This window comes from Somniosus microcephalus, chromosome 9, assembly GCF_052327205.1.
Source record: "Somniosus microcephalus isolate GS21.2 chromosome 9, FLI_Smic_1.0, whole genome shotgun sequence".
Lineage (NCBI taxonomy): Eukaryota > Metazoa > Chordata > Chondrichthyes > Squaliformes > Somniosidae > Somniosus > Somniosus microcephalus.
The window spans coordinates 243719091-243727861 of record NC_140995.1 but is presented as its reverse complement, the minus strand read 5'-3'; the positions used below and the strand labels follow the sequence as shown (position 1 = coordinate 243727861).

At 52.2% G+C, this 8771-nt stretch overlaps 1 protein-coding gene across 7 annotated transcripts in view; it reads left to right on the top strand.

Moving 5' to 3' along the window:
- Window positions 1-4256: 4256 nt before the first annotated feature.
- Window positions 4257-8771, top strand: part of wdr26a (WD repeat domain 26a) — a 122500-nt gene continuing 117985 nt past the window's right edge. For 2 of the 7 annotated variants that reach the window (XM_085998102.1, XM_085998098.1), the window contains exon 1: window positions 4257-4902. In XM_085998102.1, the coding sequence (XP_085854228.1) occupies window positions 4550-4902 (353 nt within the window). In that variant the 5' untranslated portion in view covers window positions 4257-4549. Of the gene's footprint in view, window positions 4903-6796; window positions 6967-7790; window positions 8689-8771 lie in introns of those variants that run through there. The other 5 variants (XM_085998097.1, XM_085998096.1, XM_085998099.1 and 2 more) reach the window with 4 other exon arrangements.

The window sequence follows — 8771 nt, the reverse complement described above, 5'->3', positions numbered from 1 at the left end:
GGTCTGGTCCATAGCACGTTGGAAAAGCGCTGGAGCTGATGTAATTCCAAAAGGAAGTCGACGATATCTAAATAGGCCCTTGTGCGTCACAATAGTCAGCATTTCTCGTGACTGTTCATCCACATGTATTTGCAGGTAGGCTTGACAGGTCGATTGTGCTAAACTTCTGGCCCCCAGCAAGTCCCGCAAATAAATCATCAATATGGGGGAGCGGATATTGCTCCACTGACAATACAGGGTTAACAGTTACTTTAAAATCTCCACATATCCTAACTCCACCCCCTTTCTTAAGCACTGGTACGATGGGCGTTGCCCATTCACTCGCGCTGACTGGTTCTAGTACTCCGCTTTCAACTAGGGCTTCTAAGCCAGCCTCGACTTTTGGTCTGATGGCATAAGGTACGGATCGTGCCTTCATGAACTTGGGTTTGCTATCCTGCTTAATACAAAGCTTCACAGTAATATCTTTCATGCTACCCAGTTCTCCATTAAAGACTTCTGCATGTTTCTTTAAGATGGCGGGTAAGCCTGGATCATTGTGTGACATCATGTAGACTGATGACCAGTCTAATTTTATTCTCTCCATCCACGAACGTCCCAGTAGGGAGGGGTAGTCTCCTTTAACTACGTAGAGTGGTAACTTCCTAGTTTGTCCATTCAACTGAACTGTGACCTCAGTGATACCTCTCACGGTTACTCTTTCACCGGTATATGTCTCTAACGCTATGTTAGCTGGCTGAAGTGGAAGGTGCTTTAATATCTTTTTGTAGACTGTCTCTGACATAAGAGATACTGCTGCCCCGGTATCGATCCGCATTCACACAGGCTGCCCCTCTAGCAAGGGTGAGACCCAGTAGCCATGCGAATCCCCAGCTACAGTCAGCACGTTCAGTGATAGTTCCTCCTCTGAAGTGTCGCTTGCCTCTGTTTTGTCCTGTTCTACAGAGCGGACATGCTTCTTTGTCTTTTGTCTGAATGTTTTTTTTCTTCCTTCCGTCTTTGACGTTTTCTCTGTATCCTTTTTATTTCTGCATGCGTGCTGAATATGTCCCTTTTTACCACAGCTGTGGCAATCCATGTCCACACACCAGCATGCAGACGCAAGATGCCCCGTTTTGCCACAACGGAAGCATGGCCCTTGGCTCTCTGTTCTTACTTTGTGCACTTTTTCTGTTGCACCCAATTGTTGAGCTTCCTTAGCTGCCAATTCCATGGAAATACTGATTTCAATGGCCCTTTGTAGAGTCAGATTACTCTCCGTTAATAGTCTCTTCTGTATGGCTTCAGCTCTCATACCACACACTAGCCTGTCTCTTATAGTATCATTTAGCACATCATTAAACTCACAGTGCTCTGATAGTCTTTTTAGTGCAGCTACAAACATGGTCACTGTTTCTCCTTCTTCCTGGTTACGCCTGTGGAACCTAAACCTCTCAGCTACGACTAGGGGTTTGGGTGAAAAATGCCCTTTTAGTATCTCCACAATTTCGCTATATTGTTTAGTCCCTGGTTTATCTGGATGCACTAAAGTACGCAAAAGATTGAAAGTCTTTGGTCCCATCACACTTAACAATGTAGGTACTACTTTGTTCCCTCCAATGTCATTTGCTTGTGTGAAGTATTCAAATCGTTCTGTGTATGAGCTCCATTAGAGTCATAGAGTTTTACAGCGCAGAAAGAGGCCCTTCAGCCCATCGTGTCTGCGCCGTCCATCAATCCCTGTCCAGTCTAATCCCACTTTCCAGCATTTGGTCCATAGCCTTGTATGCAATGGCATTTCAAGTGCCCATCCAAATGCTTCTTGAATGTTGTGAGGGTTCCTGCCTCTACCACCCTTTCAGGCAGTGAGTTCCAGCTTCCAACCACCCTCTGGGTGAAAAAGTTCCTCCTCAAATCCCCTCTAAATCTCCTGCCCCTTACCCTGAATCTATGCCCCCTTGTTATTGACCCACCTACTAAGGGGAAAAGTTCCTCTTTATCTACCCTATCTATGCCCCTCATCATTTTGTACACCTCAATCAGGTCCCCCCTCAGCCTCCTTTGCTCCAAGGAAAACAACCCCAGCCTGTTTAGTCTTTCTTCATAGCTGAGGCGCTCCATCCCAGGTAACATCCTGGTGAATCTTCTCTGCACCCTCTCCAAAGCAATCACATCCTTGTTCGACATTCTCATCAAACGGTCCAATGTTACCGATAATTCCAGCCATTTTCCTTCTCTCAGGCTCCTAATTATCATTCACTAAGGATCCTTCCAATGTTGAGCTCAACTAAAATCACTATCAGTTATTTAGTGCTTCAATTCACAGACCGTTTCACAGTTGAATAAATGTCCTTCCCGATTTACTCACTGCTTTTCCTCCCCTTCCTCAAGTCGTTAGTACCTTATATGCTGTCTTGTCTTCCCGCCATTGTAAGCTCCTTTATCCTTGAGCCAGCCTCACTTTAATTAACTGTCCACGACAAAAATAACAGTTTTAAACATGTAAAACCCGACTATCTTCCGCACAGCAGAGCCACGTACGTTCAGACGTCCTCGTCGCCACTTTTGTTAGATCTCAAGAGTTTAATAACCTTGCTTGTATAACAATTCAAAAAGTACGCAGGAGACAGAGTTCAGTTAACAGCCATCTTTCAAGAGAATCTTCTCAACCCAATGCACTCTATTTCCCATAGTGCATTGCACATCACAACTACGGTAAGCTATGTGGGACAATTCAAATACAACATTCAAAATACACAACACTGAGAACTCATTTTTAATGCGGAAGCAAGTCATCCTCGGTTCCGAGGAACTGCCTAAGAAGATACATTGCACTCTCGGTCCCTTCATCTAGGTCATTAACATAGATTGTAAATAGCTGATCCTTGCGGCACCCCACTAGTTACAGCCTGCAGATTGGAAAATGACCCGTTCATCCCTACTCTCTGTTTTCTGTCTGTTAACCAATACTTTATCTATGCTACTATTACCCCGAATCCCATGAGCCCTTATCATGCGTAGCAGCCTTTGATGTGGCACCTTATTGAATGCCTTTTGTAAATCCAAATATACCACACTCGCTGGTTCCCCTTAATCTACCCTGCTAGTTACATCCTCAAAAAACTTTAATCAATTTATCAAACACGATTTCCCTTTCATAAAACCATGTTGACTCTGCCTAATCATGTTACCATTGCAGCATTTTCTCGATGTTTACATAAGGCAGTTTGAATTACAAATGTAGATATAGGAATTTATCGATAAAAATGCGTGCATTTGTCACAATAGTTTTGTAAAATATAAAGACAAATAGATTTCAGTCGGGGTTGGGGTCTCACACGAACCTGCTCCCTCTGGGGGAGCGCTGAGAACATGCGTGATGACGTAGGGAGCTGGACGTGCTATGACCGCCCCTGCCGCCCAGCGGAAGTGTGGAGTGTGGGAATTTCCGGCGGGCGCGGGCTCTGTTGTTGGGAGAACTCCATGAGCCGCGGCCGGAGCGACAACAACAAAAACACAAGGGAGAGAGGATAGAGAGGGTTCGAGACACAAACCGGCGGCGGCAGCAACAGCAAGAAATAAATAAATACGGGAGAGATAAGAGCGAGGGCGGCGGAGATGTACCTGTGAGGAAGAGTTAGATAGAAACAAAAACCGGCGGACTTGAGCTGAGCGGCGGCCGCCGGGAGAGCGGGGTCTCGCGGGCAGCGCAGGCGCGGTCAGTGCCAGCGGAGCGAGGCGGCCCGCGGGGAGCAAGCAGGGAAACCCCGCGGCCCGGCGGCCGTTAGCGAGCGGCTCGAGCGGGAAACTTCGGGCGGCCCGCCCGCGCTCCGGCCCGGCCCCGTCAAACCTCCCGGGCCCCGGGGCAGGAGGAGGAGGCCCCGTCTAACCTCCCTCACCCCGGGCCCCGACACCGTCAAACCTCCCTCACCCCGGGCCCCGACACCGTCAAACCTTCCTCACCCCGGGCCCGTTGACACCGTCTAATCTCCCTCACCCCGGGGGAGGAGGCCCCGACACCGTCAAACCTCCCCCCTCGGGCCCCGGGCCCGCTGACACCGTCTCAAACCTCCCTTTCCCCCCCCCATCCCCGGGGGAGGCGGCGGCCCCGGGCCCCGACACCCACCGTCTCAAACCTCCCCCCCCCCCCCCCCCCCGGGGGAGGCGGAGGACCCGGGCCCCGACACCCACCGTCTCAAACCTCCCGGGCCCGCTGACACCGTCTAACCTCCCCCTGGGGGAGGAGGCGGCCCCGCCACCCACCGTGTAGAGCGGACCGACAGAAAGCAATAACCCCCCCCTCCCTCCTCCTCCTCCTCCTCCAGCAGCCACCACGGCGGCAGCTGCGGCCGAGGACACGACGTTCACTCTGGCCTCCTCCTCTTCCTCCGACTCGGAGACCGGCGGAGTGTCTCCGCCACCGCGGAAGAAGCAGCGAGCGACGGCGGCCGAGGGTGAGCCCGGGGCGGCGGCACTGGGAGGAGCGCGACTCGGCCCCACCAATCCTCCAGGCCACTTCAGCGGCCTCCTGCTCCTGGGCGGCGGCTCCGGGCGCCAGGTTCCCGGCGTCATGCAGGCCAACGGGAACCAAGGCGGCGGCAGCGGCGAGACGCCCTCAGTCGGGGCCCAGAACGGCGATGTGACGGGCCGGGATTCGAGCCAAGCCGAGCCCGGGGAAGAGCCGAGCTCCAACAACAACATCGCGAGCGGCGCCTCGGGCTCCAGCTTCTCCCAGGCCCCGGCTGCTCATTCCAACGGGCTGCCTTCCTCCTCCTCGGCGACCGCCGCCACCATCCCGCTCCTTCCCGGGCCGGGCGGCATGAACCCGGAGCAGGCCGCGCTCAAGAAGAAGAAGCGCCTGTCCCAGAGCGACGAGGATGTTATCCGCCTGATCGGGCAGCACCTGCACGGCCTGGGCCTGAAGTGAGTTAAACCCCGGGCTGGAGGCGCGGTGGACGCAGCCCGGGAGAGTGGAACCAAACCCGGGGCTGCGGGCACTGGGTGAAACCCGGGGCTGCGGGCACTGGGTGAAACCCGGGGCTGTGGGCACTGGGTGAAGTGGGTGAAACCCGGGGCTGTGGGCACTGGGTGAAGTGGGTGAAAACTGGAGCTGTGGGCACTAGTTGAAGTGGGTGAAACCCGGGGCTGTGGGCACTGGGTGAAACCCGGGGCTGTGGGCACTGGGTGAAACCTGGATCTGTGGGCACTAGTTGAAACCCGGGCCCGTGGGCACTGGATGAAGTGGGTGAAACCCGGGGCTGTGGGCACTGGGTGAAGTGGGTGAAACCGGGAGCTGTGGGCACTAGTTGAAACCCGGGCCCATGGGCACCGGATGAAGTGGGTGAAACCCCAGGCTGTGGGCACTGGGTGAAACCCGGGGCTGTGGGCACTGGGTGAAGTGGGTGAAACCTGGAGCTGTGGGCACTAGTTGAAACCCGGGCCCGTGGGCACCGGATGAAGTGGGTGAAACCCCAGGCTGTGGGAAGTGGGTGAAACCCAGGGCTGTGGGCACTGGGTGAAACCTGGGGCTGTAGGCACTGGGTGAAGTGGGTGAAACCTGGAGCTGTGGGAAGTGGGTGAAACCTGGGGCTGTGGGCACTGGGTGAAGTGGGTGAAACCCGGAGCTGTGGGAAGTGGGTGAAACCCGGTTTGGTGGACACTGGGTGAAGTGGGTGAAACACAGGGCGGTGGGCACTGGATGAAGTGGGTGGAACCCGGGGCGGTGGGCACTGGAGGAAACCCGGGACGGTGGGCACTTGGGGAAACCCGGGGCGGTGGGCACTGGATGAAGTGGGTGAAACCCGGGGCTGTGGGCACTGGGTGAAGTGGGTGAAAACTGGAGCTGTGGGCACTAGTTGAAGTGGGTGAAACCCGGGGCTGTGGGCACTGGGTGAAACCCGGGGCTGTGGGCACTGGGTGAAACCTGGATCTGTGGGCACTAGTTGAAACCCGGGCCCGTGGGCACCGGATGAAGTGGGTGAAACCCGGGGCTGTGGGCACTGGGTGAAGTGGGTGAAACCTGGAGCTGTGGGCACTAGTTGAAACCCGGGCCCGTGGGCACCGGATGAAGTGGGTGAAACCCCAGGCTGTGGGAAGTGGGTGAAACCCAGGGCTGTGGGCACTGGGTGAAACCTGGGGCTGTGGGCACTGGGTGAAGTGGGTGAAACCTGGAGCTGTGGGAAGTGGGTGAAACCTGGGGCTGTGGGCACTGGGTGAAGTGGGTGAAACCCGGAGCTGTGGGAAGTGGGTGAAACCCGGTTTGGTGGACACTGGGTGAAGTGGGTGAAACACAGGGCGGTGGGCACTGGATGAAGTGGGTGGAACCCGGGGCGGTGGGCACTGGAGGAAACCCGGGACGGTGGGCACTTGGGGAAACCCGGGGCGGTGGGCACTGGATGAAGTGGGTGAAACCCGGGGTGGTGGGCACTGGGTGAAGTGGGTTGAACCCGGGGCGGTGGGCACTGGGGGAAACCCGGGGCGGTGGGCACTGGATGAAGTGGGTGAAACCCGGGGCGGTGGGCACTGGATGAAGTGGATGGAACCCGGGGCGGTGGGCACTTGGGGAAACCCGGGGCGGTGGGCACTGGATGAAGTGGGTGGAACCCGGGGCGGTGGGCACTGGGGGAAGTGGGTGAAACACGGGGCGGTGGGCACTGGATGAAGTGGGTGAAATACGGGGCGGTGGGCACTGGATGAAGTGGGTGAAATACGGGGCGGTGGGCACTGGATGGAACCCGGGGCGGTGGGCACTGGGGGAAGTGGGTGAAACACGGGGCGGTGGGCACTGGATGAAGTGGGTGAAATACGGGGCGGTGGGCACTGGGTGGAACCCGGGGCGGTCGGCACTGGATGAAGTGGGTGAAATACGGGGCAGTGGGCACTGGGTCAAGTGGGTGAAACCTGTTACTGTGGGGTAAGTCCTGTACTGCGTTTACCAGAGGAAAACAGCACTGTGGGTGAACTGAGTGTACTCGGAAACAGCAGATGGTGAGTGAAATTACTAAAACTCAGCACAATGGGCAATGTAGGTTAATTGAATAAAACTTGGACAGTGAATGAAGGGTAATGTATTTAATACCAAAGTATTTCATAAAAGGGAAATGAGGCTTGCACTGAGCTTTGTGGTTTGTCGAGAGAGATGACCAAAAGCTTGGTGGAGTTATGTTTTGAAAAAGCCTTTAAAAATGCTGAGGGAAATCCAAAGAGTAACCCATGACAGTTGGTATTGGCCAAAGTGGGTCAAGTGAGAATAATTTGAGACTTGCGTTGGAGTAAAAGCAGGCAACTGCACTGAAGTAAAAAAAAAAGAGGCTAGAAATGTCTGGGAAAAATTAGGGTTGAGAGAACATACCCTGCACCAGTATGAAACATGCTCATATCATTGAATTCAGGAAGCCTTTACCCCCTGACCTTTGGGACCCGCTCAATGGATTGACATGGTGTCTTCTGGCTTGAGTTCCTAAGGACTTTGTGACGTGGGCAGGTAGGGGAGTAGTTTGAGTCTAGCAATGTCTCTTGGAGTTTGTGTAATTGCTTTAGGATGTCAGTGAAGAATTTGAGTAATTCATGAATTTGGTCACAGATGATTTCCCCTTTTTTTTTATTAACCTCACCCAGAAATGAACAGTACTAGCAATTGGCGCAGGGAGTGTGTGGGGTCGCACTATCTAATGGGTAGAACGGGCTTTGGTGGGTTTGGATTTTTCTCATCCTTTCCAAATGTATTCCCCCCCCCCCCCCCCCTTTTTCAAATCTTACATTGTTTACATCTATTTAAAAATGTATCCAGCTATGCTTAATATAAGTGTTGGAGGCTAGCCTCCTGTGACCTGGGAACTGCCATCCATGGAATGTTACCTGTCCAAAATGAGCAATGTACAGAGCAGTGATTGATAGCCTAGAATTTTTGTATGATTATCTTTAGGGATCAGAGAAATTTAATTTTCCTTTCCTCAGTAGTTTTGCACATGGCTTTTCCCTTTAAGATTGAACCTGTGTGCAAGTCCAAATCATAAATGGTACATTGGAAGGAGTAAGCGCAGTTGGCTGAACAGTCCGCTTGAGTTCTGGATGTCAGTGATGGTATCTTGCTGTCATATAGTGGCATGGAACCATACATTGATGTAACAGGATTAGGAAATAGAAATGCTTCTATCTGTGGTCCATTATTTCCAAAATTAATTACTTCAGCTAATTTTTAAAATTAGATTCTGCAGTGATATATAGTAGGAAATTCCCAAGTAGCCAACTTTAATGATTCAAAATAGAAAAACTATTTTTGGTGATAAATTTTTATTCCTTCCTTATACTGTAATTAGTTTAATGGATATAGAACTTGGATTTGGAAAAAGAACTAAAAGGTTGAAAATGGAGATTACTTAGATACAAATGCCTGGGAAACTTGGCATGTACTTGGCTCCAGGTGTTTGAAGGGGCCTTTGGGATGGATTGTTAGTGTTTTGTGACCGCACTCTCTCTGGAATTAAGCAATGGACTTCTTGACAGTTTTTTAATCGATTTTATGAATGTAGGATTTCCAGATTTACACCTTTAAAGCTACACCTGTACTCACATGCAAAGCCTTCAATACCCACTTAAGCAAAGCCTGTACATTTGACTTTATGGTGTCATGACACTTAATCTAGTTGTGGAATTTTTTTTTAAGGAATAGCTTTGACATTTGGCTGCAGTGATCTGGTCATAAATACTGTAAGTGATGTGGGTTTTTGTGATTAAGTTGTCATCAGAACTCTGTTCCTGATTTCCTTTTCAATACTGTCGTTGCGGTTCAA